This window comes from Xyrauchen texanus, chromosome 3, assembly GCF_025860055.1.
Source record: "Xyrauchen texanus isolate HMW12.3.18 chromosome 3, RBS_HiC_50CHRs, whole genome shotgun sequence".
Classification (NCBI taxonomy): domain Eukaryota; kingdom Metazoa; phylum Chordata; class Actinopteri; order Cypriniformes; family Catostomidae; genus Xyrauchen; species Xyrauchen texanus.
In genome coordinates this window covers 34,486,540-34,509,234 of record NC_068278.1, presented here as the reverse complement: position 1 = coordinate 34,509,234, position 22,695 = coordinate 34,486,540, and the positions used below count along the sequence as shown (strand labels likewise).

Genomic DNA, 22,695 nt, shown 5'->3' with positions numbered 1-22,695 from the left:
TTGGTGAATTCCCCTGAGGAAAGACCTTCTTTCTCAGGGACAGGGCACGCTCTGGCATCCAAACCCAGACCTCTGAGAACCTCCACGTCTGGCCCCTGGATGGGACACGGAAGATCTAGCTGGTCTGCCACCTGATCAGCCAAGCCAGAGCCCCCTCTACCAGGCAACTTTACGCCCTGAAGTGGCGCTTGTTCGCAAATTGGTGTTCTTCCCGGGTTGAAGACCAACAGAGGTGCGCAGTTAGGTCAGTGCTCCTATTCCTGCAGGAGAGGTTGGAGGGGAGGCTGTCCCCTTCCACCTTGAAAGTTTATGTTGCTGCTATCGCGGCCCACCACAACACAGTAGACGGCAAGTCTTTGGGTAAGCACGACTTGATCATCAGGTTCATAAGAGGCGCCCGGAGGTTAAATCCTTCCCGACCAAGCCTGTTCCCCTCTTGGGATCTCTCAGTGGTCCTCACGGGCCTTCAGAGACCCCCCTTCGAGCCGCTAGAATCAGATGGACTCAGGGCCCTCTCTCTAAAGACTGCCCTGCTGATCGCGCTCGCCTCCATCAAGAGGGTCGGGGACCTGCAAGCGTTCTCTGTTAGTGAAACTTGCCTGGAGTTCGGTCCAGCAGACACGCATGTGATACTAAGACCGCGACCGGGCTACATGCCCAAGGTTCCTACCATGCCCTTTAGAGACCAGGTAGTGAACCTGCAAGCGTTGCCCCGGGAGGAGGCAGACCCAGCCCCTTCGTTGCTGTGTCCGGTACGTGCTTTGTGTACCTACTTGGACCGCACGCAGAACTTTAGACGTTCTGAGCAGCTCTTTGTCTGCTTTGGTGGACAGAGGAAAGGGAACGCTGTCTCCAAACAGAGGCTTTCCCAGTGGGTAGTGGACGCCATTTCATTGGCCTATCACACCCAGGCCGTGCCCCCCCTTTGCGGGTCCGAGCACACTCAACAAGGAGTGTTGCGTCCTCGTGGGCACTGGCCAGGGGCTCCTCCCTGGCAGACATATGTAGAGCAGCGGGTTGGGCAACACCTAATACCTTTGCGAGATTTTACAGTCTCAGGGTTGAGTCAGTATCGTCCCGTGTTTTTTCAGGTCTGAGCCGGTACAACTCGGTAACACGCTGATGGACTGGCCTGGTGGATCGGTTGTACCTAGCGCCCTTTCCCTCGGTCATGATTTTTGTGCGCTTTCTCTCCCAGGAGATTCCGTACATTCGGATCTCTGGACGATTCCTCCCTAGCCCTGTGGGTCCGCAATTCGGCGGAGGAATTCGCGGACCCAATCCGCTGCGGGTACTCAAACTAACCTGTACTGGAATAGGTTCTCCGCAGGTTGGGACTCCTGCTTGGAATCCTCCTGTGTGTATTTTCTGCGGTACAGTCCCCTAGCGAGTGGACCCGTGTCTCCCTTGGGCAGTTCCAGCTGCCCCCCGGTTGCCATGCTTTAGCAACTCCCCCCTCGTTGAGGCTGGATCTACCACTGCGCCATGTTTCCACATGTGACCTGAATGGCCATGTGATGTATTTGCCACTTACCTCCCCCTCTCTGGGCAGGTGGGGTCTCCGCAGGGTCTTTTCCCCCTGAAAGAATAGGAAAATGGGTAAGACCCCCTTCCCACGATGCCTGTAAGGGCCCCAGCCCCTTTGGCTCTATACGAGAAACATAGAGAGAAAAGAGGCCCTGCTAGGCTTGGCCCGTTCCCAGATTGTCAAGTATCACCTTGTTCCCCTGCTTAGGGTAACCAAAAGGGTCCGACAACTTTTTATGGGGCATTGGGGAAGGGTACGTGCAGTCTGACACAACTGGTCACCTTTGCAAGTAAATATACCTGCCCACTCTTGTGTCAGCAGTACACGTACACGGCTCAGCGCACGGCGTGATTTGAATTGGACCCCTAGTGTCGCTTCTTCGACACAACGTTGAAGTGAGCAACAGACTGGGAATGTCTAGGTTACGGATGTAACCTCCATTCCCTGATGGAGGGAACGAGACGTTGTGTCCTCCCGGCCACGTCGCTGAACCGAGCTACTGTAGTGACCAGACCAGCTCCTCAGAAAATTCCTGAATGAACTTGATGTATTTGCCCGCTTTTATACACGTATGTCCGGGGGTGGGGTATGTAAATACTGTCTGCCTAATTCCCATTGGCCTTTTTTTCATAGATCAGATGCATATTTGGCACTCAAGAGAGACCCCTAGTGGATAATCAGGGGTTATCAGGGAACAGAGGTTACATCCGTAACTTAGATGTTTTCTATACATTTGGGCTCTATTTTCATGAGTGCGCAAAGCGCAGTGCCATGCGCTACAACCCTGTGCAATATCTTATACAATTTTTGCAAGAGCACTAATTCTAACCACAATTTTCATGGGAAGAAGTTGTAGACAGTTAAATGTTTGGATTTTTTTTGACTACTTTATTATTTTGATTATGTTTTCATTTTATTTCAAAGGACTTCTACCAAGTGAGCATACAAGCCTAACATAAAACATCAAAACACGGCGGTTCCATATACATTCAATGGGTGGTACTGTTGTACTCTCACTATACAGTGAAAAAAACTGTTTTTTTTTACAAAAAAAAATGTCATGGCCCAATTCAGATGTTCTGGTTTTTAAATTGTGGAATTGCTTTGTTTGGAAAATTTGAATAAAGCATTATATTGCTACATATTGTTTTGTTTTAATTCCTAAGATGGAAATAAATACATTTTTGACAAGAAAATAATTATATATAGTGTCACATTTCAACACTCAAAATGTGCAAATAATTGCGATTAATTACCAAAATAATATACGATTAATCACAAATAAAAAAATTATATCGACTGACAGCACTACAAATTTGCATATCACTGTCATAGAAATGCCTGACATTCAACAGGGATGCAATTATTGCACATACAAAATAAAGTAAGTCCATATTTCTGTTCTTTTAATTCAGTGCATACAGTCCATTTACACTATCAACAGAATGTGCTGTCTTTGTTTATATTCCTGGTGCTTGACAGGGAATTAACTATATAATAGGATGTAGACGTGCCGGAGAAGAACCATAGAATTAAATTGCACTTGACCCATCACGTTAGCTTGATGCATGCAATTTCGTCAAACCCACTTGCGTCTAGACTTAGCGCATGCTTGCATGAAAATACCAAAACTTCCTGACCATTACCATTGACATTGTGTGAATGACTTATGGCATAGAGTTGCGCTTAGCACTAGCACTCTTAAAATAGGCCCCTTGGTATTTACAATATAGGCAAAACAGATAAATAATGCATTTGAAATTTTTATTGATGCTGCTCATTGTATAATGTCTGGTCAGGTTTATTAAGAAGCATACGGACATTGTTTATATTACAATTGGGTAGAGAAAGATATAGAGAGATTGTCAGGCTTTTGTCAGTGCAGGACGACAGCTGTCAGTCATCTAAAAGGTTTTGCTCTCTCTCACATCACTCTCACCCTGTGGCTGCCCCGGAGGCTCCTGGGAGATCAACCCAGGTTACACTGAACTGAGGCAAGCAACTGCTGTTAATGTTGGAATTACACACACACACACACACACACACACACACACACACACACACACACACACACACAAAATCGTGTCATGGTGATATCTTGCTTTTTTCCATAGATTTAAGGCAGGAAAGCAGCGAAGGTCAAAGCGTCTTTGACCATCACTGTCTAACAATAGTACCAGTGGAGACAGAGACAGAATTGGGCCACCACTTTCCCTATCGCCTTATGCCATGTCTTAACCAGGTGCATTTATCAAGCCATAAATGCTCATTCAGGTAAATCTGAGTTTTAGTCCAAACAAGCCTGTCACCTTATGCAACCAACTGACATTTTATTTCAATTGCTTGGTTTCTACAGTATTTCTGTGGAAATAAGCAAGGGGATCCGCCCACCATGAAATCTCATTGGTTCAACATCACTGTTAAACCTGCTCTACATACCTGTATTTTAAACATAAAATACTCACTGATTGTTCACTTTTAATGTGAATAGACAAATCGCTTGTCATTGGAAACTTATAATTTTGTTATGTGGCCTTAACTACTATGTACAAAAATTAAATACATACAAGACTATGTATTTACTGTGTAACTACATGTTGTTCTGCAAAATTCCCACATTTGCTGCTACTGAGGTTGAGGTATGGGTAGGTTTGGGAGTAAGGGTAGGATTAGGGGTTAGTGTTAGGTTTTGGGGTAAGAATTGGGTTAGGGTTAGTGGTAAATTTAACAGTGTAATTAAAAAATGTAATTCAATGCAAGTATTTTAAATGTAATTACAATGCATCATTCACACAACAAAATACTTTACATCATGTCACCTCATATAATAATATTAGCCTCTTCGCACCCTGGTGTTTACAGTAATTGATCCAAAACCCTTACAGTGCAGTGATCTGTGAATCGCACCCTGTGGTCTTTATGTCATGACCGTGCCATTTTGCCACAAATGACAAACTGCACCCAAAATGTCAGTTGCTGCAAACTCAAAATTCTCTTTTAATTAAAGTCAGCAGCAGTGGAGGATTACAGCAGCTGAAGGCACTATTTTTGTGTCTGTTTTCCCTGTTGTTCTTCAGTACAGAACCTTTTTAAAACTGAACCTTTTCCAGCTTATGGCTCAGGAAGTAAAAATATGTTTTCATCGCTTGGGGAGGGCTCTGTTTGTTCGTATCGGGTCAGTTCTTGAAGTGTTACTTGACATTTAATTTGTCACTTGCATTGTGCCTTTTAAAATCCCCAGAGAATAAAAATGAAATATTAAGCCTGTATTATTAAAGTTTTGAGTTTATTCCATTCATTAAATATTCAGAAGATCAGAGTCATGATTTCACTCATTTGCGTTAGGTGAATTATTATTTAGTTTTCATTAATATCTGTGTCTAATTAAATTAAATTTCATGGCCTTACATTTAGCCTAAGGAATTGACAAAATTTATTAAAAGTAACCAAAATTTGGGATGTATTCTCATTGAGTAAGTAAGTAAGTATGGCTAAGTTGCGCTCTATTAATTTGAACCATTTTTAGGGAGTAACCATTTCATTCCACTGGAACAATTTTGCGATTGAGACAGTCCTAGAAATGACTCCCTGATTAGTGCCCTGACTACTGAACTAGGAAGCTGATTGAGATGAACATGTAGATACCACAAACAAAACGCATAACATAATGTTTATGATCAAGTAATGGAGAAAGGACCTCGTACAAAACAAACCCAAATGGGATGAAAATCAAGTACTTTGCAGCTTTTGTAATGTGAAATTTATTTAACACAAAGCATGTCAAGTCTTAAATGTCACCTAAATCCAAACACACAATACATGGCACTGATGAGGGACCTCTGCGCAGTTTGTTGGAGTTCTCCTGTTGAATGTCTATTGACGTACTGCTCAAAGTTAAAATAATTTAAACTTTGATCCTGTTTTCTCTGACTTTTGGAAGCATCAGCTTGTGATTACTGGAAAATTTGAAGAAAGTATCATGATGTGGGCAGTGCAAGCATTAAAACCAGAACAAGACTTTGGTCATGTACGCAATGGCATACTACCATATACAATACATAGATATGACAGAAGCAGTAAGAGTAGTAGGCTATGAGTAGTATGCCATTCCGAAAACAGCAACTGCATGCAGTGCTTTTCAGATGGAGTAAAAAAAGCAGCTTGTGATGTCCTGACACAAATCACAAAAAGCCACAGTCTGCCAGCTGATAAATATTGTGGTGGATGAGGTTTTAAGAGATGTATTATGCATTGCAATGAATATGCAACCTATGGGACAAGTTCTTTCAATTAGTCAACATCCGACATAGATTTTGGGAAGTGTTAATGTTATTTGAATTGGTGCTATTTTAGTGCAATTCTATCTTTAAAATGTAAAGGGCTTTTTTTGGGAAATGTTAATATAGCTTTGTTGTTACATGTTGTTTTAATTAATGAGTTTTAACAGGAAAAGAAGTCTATATAGAGTCCAATTTTAGCACTTTTAAAATCTGTGATTAATAACTATTAACAATGAAAAATAATGTGATTTAATTGCTATAAAATATTGACTGACAGCACTATAAAATACAACTATTTTATAATACAAAATAGGTTAAAAAAGTATAAATTTTTGTTTCATCAATGCTACAATATGTATAATTTATAAGCTATAATCCATAAACTTTAAACTTGCATTGGAATACGTCCCAATATATATACTGCTGTGCAAAAATTTGGGGTCAATTTACTGAATTGTTTCACATGATCTTAAAAACCTTTTGATCTGAAGGCATATGCTTAAATGTTTTAAATTAGTTTTGTAGACAAAAATATAATTGTGCAAACATATTCCTTTATTTCATTACAAAAATAAATTTGTTTTGTTTTTTTTAAATGGATGACTTGAACCGAATAATAAAGAGCAGCCAGTAAGTGCCCAGCATATATGTAAACTACTTCAATGCTGTTTAAAAGTGTCCAAGTGTGATACCTCAAGATGCTGTTTGAGAAAATGCCAAGAGTACATTTCAGCAAATTCTAGGCAAAGGGTGGCTACTTTGAAGATGCTAAAATATAACAGTTTTGATTAGAAAGGTTTTGTTTAGGTCAAAACATAATTCCCATAGTTCAATTTCTGTTATTCCATAGTTGTGATGACTACTATTATTCTAAAATGTGAAAAATAAAATAATAATAAAGAATGAATAAGTGATCTGCAAGTTTATTGCAATTAGCGGATGAAAACATAGCACAAGACATTCTGATTTAGTGATGTCTCTGTGACTGAATTACTCAATGACTTCTACCATCAGAAATATTAAAGATGAAAGAAATTCAACACCATTGATTCTCTCTCTGGGAGCTGGAGTCTTACAAAGCTGCACTTCTGAGTGAAACAAAGAACACTTGGGTGACAGCTAGGAAACATATGGCATCTCTATATACAATGCATCTGTATATAATGATGTGGGTGTTTTTACTGTCTCAGATCCTGTTTTTTTTTTTTTAAATGGTGAGTGAAAGGATGTCAAACTAAAACATTTTTGTTGTTTTAAATTCTATCTATTTTATATGAGGTTTGCTTAATTTGTGTTTAAATGCAATAATACATAATGTTTAAATACAAATTAAAACCATTATTTATGCTTTTTTCTAGCAATAACCATTACATCATAAACATCACATAAACATCACAAATAAATAAAAATATGTATAACATTAAATAACAAACATACACATTACATTAATAACAGGGTTGCAAGTAACATGGTTGCAAATTTAGCCTAAATGACGCTATTACTATTTAATACCTATTTTGGGACCAACCTACATAGGGTTTTTAATGTTATAACTTTTGTTTATTTAACTGTAATGTCTATGTCAGAAAGAATAACAGGGATGAAAGGGTTGCAAATTTAGCCTAAATTAAGCTATTACTCAGAAGGGACTAGCTAGCTTGGGACCAAATGTTAGCTCATAGTTATTTTTCATGCTAGATTATATTTATTTTAATAGCCAGTTTATTTAACATATTTAATAGCTCTCACAACAAAAGACATGATTTGTACCTCGAATGCTTAACAAAAAAGTAATAGGTCACCAAAGGATATCATATTTGTGCCAGATTAAAAAATATGCAAAGGTGTGACCAGCTTGAGATCCAATCTGATAAGCTTAAACCAGCTTTACGGTTTTCCACACCACATTGCCATTAGGCGATCAGTGTTTAATATGTGATTGTCATCAAATCTGATTGCATCAGTAGGGCAGGAACCCTCGTCTTCACGGAACACAGAACAGATGTCTGGTTTTAACCACGATGGCAATAATCATCACCACTGACGACTCATGCTATAAAAGCAGAGAGAGAGTAGAAATTTAGATGGATGCAAAAGAAAAATAAATGAATGCAGCAATGAAAAGATAGCATTAGAGGGGCAGCTTAATGTATCTCTGACACCATCACATTTGTGGGGTAGTGTGAGAATGAAACCAGCAGGGATGTGAACATGCTGTTTCAACACGGAAATGAAGCTGGATCTTAAATGGAGCTATTTTGTTCTTGGCAGCCTCCTTGTTCCCATTTTCTTTCTGCTTTTGAGTGTTCCTTATTTTTTACCAGTGTTCTCTGTCGTCTTTTCTTACCGTTTATTGCCCTCTCTCACTCTGTCCTCCTCCAACACCTCTCTTTTCTTTTGCAAACACATATTTTGATTATTATGGTGTGATCAATTGGGAAACATTTGATATTTCTTGGAAGATTTATAGACTGTCGTTGGCTATCATTATTGCACAGAGAGAGAGAGAGATGTCGTCTACTAGAGCAAAGACATTCCACAAGTATAGCGTACAAGCAGATGGTTATTTACAGAGGTCAAATCTTGTAAAATCTATTTCTGATAAAACTAATAATATAATTGACTGGTCTGTCATTTCCACCCTGATGTGCTTTATTTTCTCTTTATATATATATATATATATATATATATATATATATATATATATATATATATATATATATATATCTTTTTTCTAAAATGTCTACAATTATAAACTCTCATTTGCAACTCAAAATCAAATCACATTACATATATTCTACACTTTGGAACATGCTACTCAAATAGAGCCTTAATCTATCCAATCACATCAACAAATCTGTAGAATCACATTCGCCCTGCGCAATTATTTAAAACATGCATTTCAAAATATATGGCCAGGTTATTAAATATGGATGAGCAAAAGAAAAAGTCAGACATTGAAAACCATTTTTCTAGAAAGAGAAAAAAACACCTACATTTCAAGTGCAGGATCCCCTAGTGTCCACAAATTGAGTTTCAATCTGAAACTTTTACATTTCAGGTCTTAGTGCTTTTTTAATATTTCAGAGACGAGTTGTGGGTACTTTTGATAAAAGCACCATTTGATAATGCCAGATCACGTAGCACTCTAATAGATCTGCTCCCATAAATGATTTATAGAGTGCTCATTTTTAGTCCTCTCCTTTTAGCGGATAAAATAATAATAGTGGAATACATTATCTCGGGGCAGAGCTTGGGTCATGAACAGAATACGGAATACCACCACCACAGGTGATAATGTGTGTGAGTGTCTGTGTTTATGCCTGCATAAAAGTGTAATTGCATGTGTGTGTGTGATAGCACAGCTTGCGGAAGAGTAAAAAAGGAAAAGAGAGAAGAAACAGAATGAGTCTGCAATTCATGAACATATCAAAAGTAAAGATAGGAAACATTATTCTTGAGTGACATCTCTATTCTATCTTGTTCTGATTCTCTCATATGTCAAAGCTTTAGGTGTATGGGTCTGTGCGTCACCATGTAATGTTATGCTTGGTTTTACCTATAAAAACATCAGTGTAGCAGAAACTTATCTCTCTTTCTTTCTTTTTTTCTTTCTTTCTTTCTTTCTCTCTCTCTCTCTCTCTCTCTCTCTCTCTCTCTCTCTCTCTGTCTGTCTCTAACCACTCTTTTTATCTTTCTTTCTTTCTTACATTTACCATTATTGCTGAGGAAAAGTGTCATTCCTATTTATAGGAGCCCAGCATGTCTGACAGAAGTAAGTATTCTTTCTTCCCTCTGTCATGCTCCCTGCTGAATTGAAAACAAGAGGCAAAAAAAGACGAGGGCAGGAAATACCCACTGATGAAACCACAGAATGAGAGGATTGAGATAACTGATATTCAGGCAAAGCTGTATGCCATCACAGAGGCTCAAAGAGGTTCAGTTCAAATTATTTTTATTAATTTCACTTGTTATAATAGTGACACACATTACTGTAAGCTTACGTCGTCAGGCTGGTTTGTGACTTATAAATAATATGATAATGGTAATTGATGTCCCAAACTGGATGTAAGCGGGGGGTAGGTTGAATTCCCTAAACTGCCACTGTAGAAGGAATTTGAGAGTGAGCTTGGGGGAGGGTACTGTGGTTGCTATGGATCTTCAGTCTGTAAAGGGAAGGCAAGTGTGTTTAGGAGAGTTGCTTTAGCTCGCAGCGGTCAGTTTTCTCAGGAGCTCTCCTTTGGGATGTGTGCTGAAAAATGACACATTTATTTTTACTATATTTTTTTTTTATTTTATTTTTTTGAGCTGAGGATTGCACAATTGAAATGATGGCACTAGAAAAAATGCGAAAGATCAAACCCCTAACCCACGTACACAAGCCATTATTTTTAAGTGCACATTTAACTAATTGAAATCTAATCTTTGTTTAGAGTTTAACGAAAGCCAGGATAGTCAATAAAATAAGAGAGTGAGAATAACATTCTTAGTTTTTATTAAAATCAACAGTTTCTTAGTTCTTAGATTGTAGATAGACTAATTTGATTAGGATTGGGGAATGATAACCGGTTTTATTCATACCCAGTTCCATGAAAAAGTAATACTGTATGATTTTTATGGTTCTTAAATGTGTATTTTTCTGCTGATGCAGATGGAACACTATACTAAAAGACTCTGACAGTGTTTCCTGCTACACTATTTAGTGGGCATGCTGCATTGCAACTGAATCTCGAAAAACACTTCACTACCAGTGTAGACCGATTTCCAAATGAATGATTCTTATAAACCTTTCTTTTAAATCTACAGCGTGAAACACACCACACCACTGTGTTGGGTGTAATCCAGTTACAAAGTAATTATTTACTCTAATCTAATAACTTTTTTATAAAAAAAATGTAGTGTAATGCATTATGTAACAAATTAGATTCTTAATGTAGAATGCAGGAAGAGGGAACTGGGTAAAAAATCCACGTCAGACATTTAATAAACACTTTTCAGTGTGCAAAAAAAGCTTTCTTTTCAGCATCACATTCAATACACATGCTGTTGTTCAGTACACACGTTCAACATAAAGACACACACACACAGACATCTACGTGCATCTCTCTCTCTCTCTCTCTCGAACTGTGGCTCCAGTTCTACCTTATCCCTCTCTCGGCTGATTGTGATAATTCTCCCCCAGCCATCCCTCATCGCTCCTTCATACCCCCATCACTCAGGCCAGGGAGCCAACCTTGACAGTGCATATTTATCCAAATCCCGGTGTTTTGGCACCAATGTTACAGGGTTCAAGGAATGCATGGGAAGGAGGAAGCTAGGACCGGCTTGACAACACACGTTGACATTTATTTACACACACACTTTTCAGTGTTACGATGTCTGCTTAAACACACACACATGTCCATGCGTCTCTCTCTCCTCGTCTGCCGATGTTTCGTCTCCTTAAATACTCCCCCTGCCCCTCACTGGAATGCGAGACCGATGTGGCACACAGGTGGAACTTATCCTCCAGGCCTCTCTTTGTCCAGATGCAGCTTAGCCCCGCCCTTCTTGCCAAACACAGGCTGGGAAATTATTCGGCCTGTGACCCAACCCCCCATATTAGCATTGGCTAATACATTTCTAATATATTATTTACATAGAATACAAAAATCATGGCCCTGTAATGAGTCATTGTAAAGGAGAAATATGTGGTGTGTAACAATGAACAAAGAAATATAGACATTATTTTACATTTGTTGACTGGAAAAGTGTTTTAGAAAGTAACTTAAAAGTAAAGTAAGTAGTAATGTGATTAAATTTTAAATGAAGTAAAATGACTGCAATTTTAGAGTAATAATTAATCATTTTTAGTGGATTACAACTTTTAAGTAACTTAAGTAACCCAACACTGCCACTGTGTAATGCTGTTCCCAATCAAAACTCGTATGATCCTGTTCTTTTTAGCGAATCATTATCACTTAATTCATAATATCTATACATGTAAATGCTACATAATATCTATACATGTAAATGCTATCTATATATGTAAATACAGACAAATCTATTCCCTTGAACATGAACAGTTTCATATAGGCTTCCAAAATTCAATCAGATGTCGACATATGTTACCTCTTCTCCTTGGAAAGCACCACCCTCAGAGTTTCAGGCTTGTTTCCACTAACTTTAAGATCTACATCTGTTTCAGTCTCTTCTTGTTTCTTGTTATTCTCTGTGTTGAAGATCAAGACCATCTTTGCCTCTTTGGCTCATTTCATTTTTACATTTCATTAGTCTCCCTTCAATTTCCACACACAACAGCAGATCCATACACAAACTATCACAGTGGGGGCATTCTTCCCAGTTGCAACAGTCTCTTGAGCAACAAAAAGTGGAACAGTTATGAAGAACTAATAATCTGACTGCATCCTATTTCGCCTCAAACCATTTCATCCCAATCACTGCACCAACACATTTCTGCTCATATAATATTACTGACTTTTCTTTGATAAAAAGTTATATATACAGATGCACACTCAATGACTATATAATCACGTTCGAATCATGTAATAGGCCTATACTGTGTACAGCTTTAGCAGTAAAGTTAAATCTAATTCACCAGTAACGGGGCAACAAGAAACCACAGCTATCTGTGCTAACTAAAACATCTAAAAATACACAAAGTCTATGGAGGATCAAGGCAATGTAGAAATTTAAAACATTCTCTTTTCAATTGTTCTTCTCTCTCTTTCACTTGCTGTCTTTCTCTCACACATTTCTGCAGTTCTGTAAGCCATTCAGTGTCAGGTTCTCTGGCTGATCTGTTTGGTGAGTCTGTTCTGCATTTGTATGTTCCCATTTTCCCTTTGTGCTTCTATGTTTTCATTCGCCATGTGCTGGCAGCCAGTGTGGGGTTTCTCGGCAGGGGTTGCAGCCCTGCTAGCCCATTCTCTGATTTGCACCACCTCTGTCTTGTTTTGTTTATTAAACTCCCTTCCTATTTAACTCCCTTGTGTGTGTTGTCTTGTGCCTGACTGTCTTTTGACTTCAGCCAGGCTGTTGTGCCTCATTCTGTCTGTAGGTCAGTCAGTTTGTTTTTTGTGCTTTCTTCTGCCTAGTCTGTTTGCCTCCTGCTATCCCAGACATCTCTACTCTACTCGGTCATCATTCTCACCATTTCCCTTCTGGCCCCTATCTGCTCTCCACTGTTTACCGTTCCTGAGGATTACAACTTAACTGTCTGCTCTAGTTTCATCTGTTCCCATCTACCCCATGTTATTCTCCACGGGCTGCTCTACTCTCCAGTCAGTCGATGGGTTAACCTGGTGGCATCCTGGAACCTTCTCCCAGCCTTATTTTCAGTGGCACACCCCTCAGCCCAATCCATTCCGCCTCCCAGGACTTCCTACAGCCACACTCACCCTCCTCATCTCCCTGGTTTCCCTTCCTGGTTTTGTTGTGGTCTGCCACCTTATCTTCCAAGTTGTTTACTTTAGTTGAGAACCCAATAAACTGTGTTTGTTTGATCTGCATTGATTTAAGTCCACCTCGTTTTCCCCCTCACAATTCAGTAAGCCTTTTGTAAAGGGATCAATGGAAAGGAGGAGGTGAGAACCGGCTTGACAATATAAATAATAGTCTAATTGGTAAACTTAAAACAAGGACACAAACACACACATGACAGACATGTCCGTAAACGATCTCTCTCTCTCGCACGATCCTCTGCAGTCGACCTTTATCCCTCTCGAAGGCTTGATTAGCCTAATACGGGACCGGGTGTGTAGGATCACGACCCGGCCCCGCCTCCGCCCTGCCACATTCCTCCCTCGTTCTATCAGGCTGGGGAGCCCCCAGCATGACGTACACCCTCCCTCCTCTTTCCCTGGGGGAGGGCATGCCCTAAGCCCCGTCTGCCGGCAGAAAGACTGTAAAATTTAAAAGAGAGAGAAAAGGCAGTGCGAGAGAGAGAGGAGAGAGAGAGAACCTCTTACTCGCCAGTTTTCCGATACGCCGCAGCTTGTTCCTCGGCCACCTCGCCCTCCGCCCTGCCACACCTTTCACTTGTTATTTACTTAAAGTAAGGCCACTAGTGAACATACTTCTATTTTGCATTTTTGTAATTTAATACAATTTTCATTCTGAAGAATGTGATATTGTATTTATCCCCCCCAACAAACATCCCTGTGCTCACACATGAGTAAATGTACAGAATAAAAATGCAAACAAACACACAAACAAAAGTATATATTGTGACAGGGCGGAGGGCGGGGCCGGGTCGTGATTCTACACACTCGGTCCCTTATCAGGCTAATCAAGCCTCCGAGAGGGATAAAGGCTGACTGCGGACGTTGGTGCGAAATAGAGAGAGAGTGTTTACGGGCAGCTGCCCAGTGTGTGTTTTTGTGTATGTCTTTTTGTTTAAGTTATTTATTAAATATTATTTATTTTGTCAAGCCGGCTCTCGCCTCCTCCTTTCCCTTAATCCCTTTACACACACACACACACACATATATATATATATAATAATAATCATACTCAACCAAAACTACACTATTCTATCCATGCCCCACCCCGAGAGCCCTCCAAAAGCTCAAAATAATTGCCCCATTTCCCAACAAACTAATCTAAGTTACCTTGTCTTCCAAATTACACCTCTTCAAAAGCCGCCACCCTCCTCATCTCTGTGCATCACTCACAAAATGGGGGCACACCAGCTGACCTCCAACCCCTGAAAATAATCTGACTTGCGATCATCACACAGGTCTGAACCTAATTCTCCATGTGATTATTCCTCACATTGATGACAACCCAATTGCCCAAATCACAGACTCACAAAATGAAACCTGATTTCCCTCCACGTCACACACAAAACAATGAACCTTCAACCAGAATCTCTGGTTCTCAATACACCACTAATAGCATGGGCCGTGTCACCATTCTCCGATTGGTATCGCCAGCAGGTGGGTGTGTTTTAAGACCAAGCCTATACAATTTAGAAGGGGTCTAATAAATCTAAGTAAAATCATGAATTGTATAAGGAAATCTCTAACATCTCTAGATGCAGACTTCTTTCTCCAATAATCTCTTGGTTGAAATCAAAGCTCCGTCCCCCAGACTCTGAATTAGCAGGGAATAATATACTGGTACCTCATGACCATTTCCAAAAGCAGTAATCACCACTCCCAGAGGATCTGCCACTTTAAGGGGGTGTATGCTGCTCCCAAAAATGGTATAGAGCAGGTGGCGCAGTTGTAAATACCTATAAAACTGATATCTGGGAATCCCAAAATGTTGGACCAAATTTTCAAAAGATCTCAACACTCCACTGCCATATGATCATGGCAACATTAAAATAAATGTCAGAGTTAAACAGACTGGACACTTTTGTCCATACCACGTGCAAATGTAAGATAACGATGACTTCAAATGACTTCATGACCACAGATGTTAGGGCGACAGGTCTGTAGTCATTAATTCCTGTGATTTTTGGTTTCTTAGGGACAGGGATAATAATTCAGCATTTGAAGCAGCATGGGACTAAACACTGCTCCAGTGATCTATTGAAGATCTGTGTGAAGATGGGGGCCAGTTGGTTAGCATAGGAATGAAGGCACGCTTGTGAGACGCCATCTGGGACTGAAGCCTTCCTTGACCTTTGCTTCCGAAAGACACAGCACACATCGTCTTCACAGATCTTGAGTGCAGGTTGAGTAGCAGGAGGTGGGTTGCAGGAGGAGTTAATCTTTGTGTGAAGTGAAGGTCCGAGTACATGTGGGGTGTAAGATTGGGCCTTTCGAATCTGCAGTAGAACACATTCAGGTTGTCAACCAGTCGTTGGTCAACCACAGGGATGGAGGTAGGAGTCCTGTAATTAGTAAGATGTTTTAGGCTATTCCACACTGATGCAGGGTCGTTAGCTGAAAACTTGTTTTTCAGCTTCTCAGAGTAGCTTCTTTTAGCCACTCTGATTTCCTTATTCAGTGTGTTCCTGGCCTGATTGTACAAGATTGTCATCAGTTTAGGGAGTTCTAATGGTTCCACAAAATTTCTAATATCCTCTTCAGTAGACGAAGATGTGGAGCTAACGAGATCAAGATAGAATTCTTTAAAAGCATTAATATCAATGGCCAAGGCAAATATTTCACCACCAGCAGATTTCACAGAGGGAATGGTAGAAAAAAGACTCTCTCTGCTTTATATGTCTAGCTAAAATCTTCATTTGTCCCCCAACTCAAAGTATGACTGTCATGCCCTGAATATCCAAAACTCCACCTTGCACGGCAAAATAGTATTGCATCTATATTTCAATCGTGTCAATTCCCTGAGGCCATCAGATGACATTCAGCACTTCAGCTCTGCCTCTGCACTTTTAAAATTCCCTTCCAACTCTACAAGTTCTCGTGCTTTGGATTTTTTGATGAATGAGTCATACTGTATGATCTTACACCTAAGATACTTCAGTGCCTCCCAAGCCACGCACACAGAGGATACTAAAGACCAGTTGGTCTCCATATAAACATTGATTTAAGCCTTTAACACTTGTTAAAACGTGTTTTTAACTTTTGCAGGATTTTGCAAAAGGGATACATTAAAGAACCAACTAGATGATTATATATGAAAACTTTGCTGTCAGGTTAATCTAGTCCAGTGCTGTAAGACAGAATTTCATAACAGAAGAAAATCTATTATACAAACTCATGCCAATCGGCAGAATAAACATAAAAAATCATGGTTCATTTACAAAACTGTCTTGAAGAGGTGTTCCTCCACAAAACAAACTCCAGCTGCTAGTGGAACCAGCACACAAACACAAAACAAAAAAATGTCAGTTTCCTCTGACATTTCCAGTTTATGGCTTGTTATGCCAAGCAGACTAGGGAAGAGCTCATCTAAGAATTTCACCATATCTCTGCCTTCCTCATGCTCAGGAATTCCAACAATTCAGACGTTGTTTCACCAGTTTCCAATTTTTCCCAAATGCGTTTCAAATCTAGCTTGGTCGCTAGAGGATTAGCAGCTCATTGCCTCTCTGATGACTCCAGATAATCGATCCGTTTCTCGACATACCCGATACTTGTAACCAATTCAGAGGATTTTGATTCCATCGCAGTAATTGATCGACGTATTACAGCAAGATCCTTCAAATCCACTACGACCTTCGTCAGCATCACAGACATGCTGGATTTCAAGTTTATGTGTTTTGTTCTTGTTTTCATGTCCATCCATCCATCCATCCATCCATACATACATCTTCAACTGCTTATCCGAAGTCGGGTCGTGGGGGCAGCTGCTCCAGCAGGGGGCCCCAAACTTCCCTATCCCGAGCCACATTAACCAGCTCTGACTGGGGGACCCCGAGGCGTTCCCAGGCCAGTGTGGAGATGTAATCTCTCTTCCGGGGCATGAAGTTAGAAAAGTCCGATCACTCGTTCGCATTTGCCCAACGGCTCTGGGATGCCTGTCGGAGGTGGCTGCTCGCAGGGGACCACGACGTCGAGGGAGTTATCGATCAGGTGGTACTGAAGCAATTTGTCCAACAGCTGCCCCGGAAAACGGCGGAGTGGGTCCAGTGCCACCGCCTGGCGTTGCTGGAGGAAGCCATTCGTCTTGCGGAGGACCATCTGGCGGCGATCCCGAGGGCAGGTGAGCCCTCCTTCTCTCTCTCTCTCTCCCCTTCCCATGTGTCTGCCCCTGCCTTCTCCCCCTCCCCTATGTCCTTTCGCTCTGCTCTCTCCCAGGGCCCGTTCCTGCCCAGCGCAGGCGTGGAGTGAACCAGAGACCAGCTTCCCGGCCTTGGGAGAATGTACCCTCCACTTCCCCGTCCTTCAGCAGCTCTCCTCCTCAGGTGGGGGCACCCGCCAGCACAAGTGCGGGCATAAATGTAAATGTAACACCTGGGCCAGCCTGTTGGAAGTGCGAAGACCCCACAGGCTGCCCCCGATTGGGCTGGAGCATACCGGATTCCGGTAAGGATCAGGGGGGGTATTTACCAAGCTTTGCTGGATACCGGCTGTAATCAGACCACCATCCACCAACGCTTTGTTCAACCCGGGGCTCTGGGTTTAACTAAATTGGTGAGGGTGAGGTGTGTGCATGGGGATGTTCACAAGTATCCCATGGTGACTTTGGCAATTAAATTCAGGGGAAGAAACGATAGTGTGGAGGCAGTGGTTAGTTCCCGCCTCACTCATCCACTAATCTTGGGTACTGATTGGCCGAGTTTTAGAGATATTTTAGAGGGTATTTGCGCGGGAATTGGTCCTACATAAAGAGGTGTGCGGTGTGCGATGCTTTGGCAGGGGAGGCGGAGCCGAGGCCATCCTCGGCTGCTCTGAATTACGAGGGAAGGCAGGGGTGCTCAGCTACGGGAATTTGCACTGGGAGATAAGGTGCTTGAATTACTCCCCACATCGAGCTCTAAATTGCTCGCCAAGTGGCAAGGACCCTTTGAGGTCACACGACGAGTAGGGGCTCTCGATTATGAGGTAAAAAAAGTACCGATAGAGGGGGCGCACGTCAAATATATCACCTCAACCTCCTTGTGGAGGGAAGAAGCGGCCTCTGTGACGTTTGCCACGGTAGTTCCGGAGAGGGCGGAGCTCGGACCGGAGGTAAACAAAGCCTGCAATCTCAACACCCCGGTCACTTGTGGAGACCACCTCTCACCGCGTCAACTCACAGAGGTTTCCGAATTACAAAAGGAATTTGCAGATGTGTTTGCCGTACAAACGTCATAGAGCACCACATCGAGACCGAGCCGGGCGTGGTGGTGCATTGCCGCCCCTATCGCTTACCCGAACATAAAAAGAAAATAGTACGGGAGGAATTAGATGTGATGCTTGATATGAGCGTAATAGAGGAATCCCACAGTGATTGGTCCAGCCCGGTTGTTCTTGTTCCCAAGAGTGATGGGTCTGTTCGATTCTGTGTGGATTATAGAAAAGTCAACGCGGTGTCTAAATTTGACACGTACCCAATGCCCCATGTTGATGAACTGCTCGATCGGTTAGGTACTGCTCGATTTTATTCGACCTTGGATTTAACAAAGGGCTATTGGCAGATCCCCTTGACACCAATGTCCCGTGAGAAAACAGCCTTTACTTCGCCGTTTGGATTACACCAATTTGTGACACTTCCTTTCGGTTTGTTTGGGGCTCCGGCCACGTTTCAGCGCCTCATGGATCGGATCATCAGACCTCACACCACGTACTTATCATCCTATTTGGATGATATCATCATTTATAGCAATGATTGGCAGCGGCACATACAACATCTGAGGGCCGTCCTGAGATCGCTGTGGCGGGTGGGGCTCACGGCAAACCCTAAAAAGTGCGCAATTGGGCGTTTGGAGGTACGGTATCTGGGGTTCCACTTGGGTCATGGCCAGGTGCGTCCCCAAATTGACAAGACCACGATTGTGACTTGCCCTAGACCTAAGACCAAAAAGGGGGTGAGGCAGTTCCAGGGGCTGGCTGGCTATTATAGAAGGTGTGTGCCTAATTATTCGGATGTCACCAGCCCGTTGACTGACCTCACTAAAAAGGGGGCTCCAGATCCGGTTCAATGGTCGGTGCAGTGTCAACAGGCATTTACGTGGGTTAAACCCGCACTCTGTGGGGGGCCTCTTCTTCATGCAACTGACTTGTCACTCCCTTTTATATTTCAGACGGACGCTTCAGAGAGAGGGCTGGGGGCCGTACTCTCAGAGGTGGTGGAGGGGGAGGAGCGCCTGGAGCTGTACATTAGCCGTAAGCTCTCCTTGAGGGAGACTAAGTACAGCACCGTGGAGAAGGAGTGTTTGGCCATCAGGTGGGCGGTCCTCACCCTCCGTTACTACCTGCTGGGGCGGGCCTTCACCCTCTGCTCGGATCACACCCCACTGCAGTGGCTCCACCGCATGAAAGATACTAACGCCCAGATCACCGGTTGGAATCTGGCCCTCCAGCCCTTTAAATTCAAGGTGGTCCACAGACCGGGGTGCAGATGGCTATTGCCGACTTCCTCTCCAGAAATGGGGGGGAGTGGTAGACAGGCTGGATGACGCCCCGGCCTGAGTCGGGCGGTGGGGCTATGTGGCAGCGGGGGCGTGGTCAAGTGCCCGTCCGGGAGAGAAAAGCGGTAAGGGCGCTTACACCTGAGCTAAATTAAGTCTAACACCTGTCTCTAATTTCAGTGAGCACAGGGAGAGTGGCATAAAAGGCAGCCACATGGCCTCCATCAACAGAGAGAGACTGACTAAAGAACTACTGTGTGCATTAATTAAATAGTACCTGTCTTTGTAAAAGTGCTGTGTGCACGTCTAAAGTGTTGAGAATAAAGAACCTCACCTCCGAGCAGTGCATCAAGTGTCATCCCTTGGAGGAAATCCTTTACAATTATATATGGATATTGATATACAGTTACATCATTGATGGCCATAAAAAGGAGCGACCAAGACAAGGAGTATGAGAGAGGAACAACTGCATGACATTCAACATCTCTCCTTTGTGGAGGCTGTTCTTCCTGTGTATGCACAAAGTGTCTTTGAAATCCAGGTGTGGTGACAAAACAGGCTTCACACACATAATGACCTCCTGAATCATGCCCCTTTCTCTCTTTTGATGGTTTTCTGCCTTGTTATTTGTATTTTATTTAAAATGAAAACCACTGAGGTATGACACAACCAATCCCACTGTACTTGTCTTCAGGCAGTATGTACTGCAGCATGCTTATACAAACATGTGTGTTGAAGTGTGTTAATGTGACTCACCGTCCAGCCACCTCCGTCAATGCTCATATCACAATAGACCTGAAAGCCGGTGGGGTAATGAGTGGGAAAAACTGAGTAGATGCCATCTTCCTTCTGACCACTAACATATATATCACTGCAGTCTCGTGGACGAGAGCCTGAAAAAGAGAGAGAGAGTGAGCGTTTATTCAATGTCTGTTCAATATTGAAAACTGAAAAAGTGAACGTTCAATTGTTATCATAAGGAAATATTTCCACCTGCTCTGACCCTTAAAAAATAACTTTCATTGGTATGGTAACCTACAGTAATGTATTAAGATTGATATGGTCATATTTTTATTATTAAAATATTTTTGACTTGACTAGAATCAGTTAATTTTCATGTTACCACATTAAGCACGTTTTTATTTACCTGACATTTTTTTTCTTGCTGAAAGTGTATTTTATTCAATAGTATTTTATTCTATTGAAACAGATCATTAGATCTCTAAATAGCTAGATAGATAAATATCTCTAGATAGCTAAACTAGCCGGAGGCTGATTTCCTGTAATGTCCAAAGGAATAGTGCTATAGAAATGTCAACATAACTTTATGCCAGTTTTTCAAGGCAGCTTGTGCATTTCTTTGTTCCCACAAGAGCTATCCTTTTCCCAGATTATAGATAACACTCTCCCCTTCACTTGCATATGCTTGCATACGAGTGTCTGTTTCAAACTAGGGTTCATTACAAACCACACCTGTGGCTCCAGCAGATACATCAGGGCCTTACAAGTAAAGTGGTATAATGCTTTCAGACACAGCTTAAATTTAAGCACAGACATTCTCCCTTCTGCTCCAAGCGACTCAACTAATGAGAATTCAGACTTTTGGGAGGGGGGGTACGCACTTGGCAATGGTAATGTACACACTTCAAACACAGTTTTATGTGAAATTGTCTGATATTCTCTGGATCGAGAGTGAGTTACTAAGTCAACAGTGGGAGGATTAAAGCGCCTCTGCTAAAGGACGGAGGGCTTGTGTCTCTGATGTGGTTATGTCAGAGTATGCTTACAGGAGGGCATGTGGTGTTGCTGAGATCGTGGGAGTCAATAAATTGTCCAGGGGTGCAGGTAAGATGGACACACTGGCAAATCGAGATAAACTTTTTTAGAGACTTCTGAGATAGTGAAGAGATGAATAAAGGCAGGAATGGGTGGTTAGGGGCCCAGCGCAGGAGGTCTTGCCCACAACTGATGGCAACGAGCAAAAACCTTAAGGAGCCCATCCTCCTGTGGCTTTACGATTCATGAACATATGCCAATATTATTTAGCTACATAGTAGTGTAGTATGTATGATAACATTATTAAATGCACTATGAACTAACATGAACTAACAAAAAACAATGGTATTTTTATTAACTAACATTAACAAAGATTCATAAATACTGTAAAAAATATATTGTTCATTGTTAGTTCATGATAGCTAATGCATTAACTAATGTTAACAAATGGAACCTTATTGTAAAGTGTTATTAATACCACTAATTAAAACGGAGGGCTGGGCCGGGTTGTGATTATACACACCCGGTCCCTTATCAGGCTAATTAAGCCTCCGAGAGGGATAAAGGACGATGGCAGATGGTGGTGTGGGCAAGGGCAAAAATGTCATCAAAATGTTGGTGGGGACAATACAAATAACAATTCTCAAGAGCAATTTTTGAAAGGGACACCAATAATACAGACAAAATTGTACTTGCAAGGATACGTGTACACCGAGGAAAGCCTTACTACTATTATTAGTGTAGCATGGAGACCGTTCCATTATTCTTCTTCTCAAAGTTTCTTTCTGGTTTAATGAAAAAGCTGACTAAATTGACCAAAAAATTCTTCAAAACCATACATTTTTTGTAAATAAGTTGTTTACACAATCAAGCCACCAAAATACAATGGAATTTGAACTTCAGCATTTATTTATTTATATATCACATTTAATAGCAACGTTGTTGCTTCACAGTAATAATTAAAACATACATAAAAACATTTGCCATGCCTAGCAAATGAAGGCATGACTACACTCTTAGACATATACCCTCATACAACACTACATCACGTAGTGTATGCGTACACTCTATGGGTGTGTGTGTGAGTGGGGATATACTACTGTATTAAACAAGCTAGGTAAACGCATAGACTGTATTAA

The 22,695-nt window shown here is 41.6% G+C and overlaps 1 protein-coding gene across 1 annotated transcript in view; it reads right to left on the bottom strand.

Moving 5' to 3' along the window:
• The window catches only part of LOC127626484 (fibrinogen C domain-containing protein 1-like), a 194,729-nt gene that overhangs the window by 78,059 nt on the left and 93,975 nt on the right, over positions 1-22,695 (bottom strand). The window contains exon 4 of the mRNA XM_052102292.1: positions 20,537-20,673. Within this exon, the coding sequence (XP_051958252.1) occupies positions 20,537-20,673 (137 nt within the window). The remainder of the gene's footprint in view (positions 1-20,536; positions 20,674-22,695) is intronic.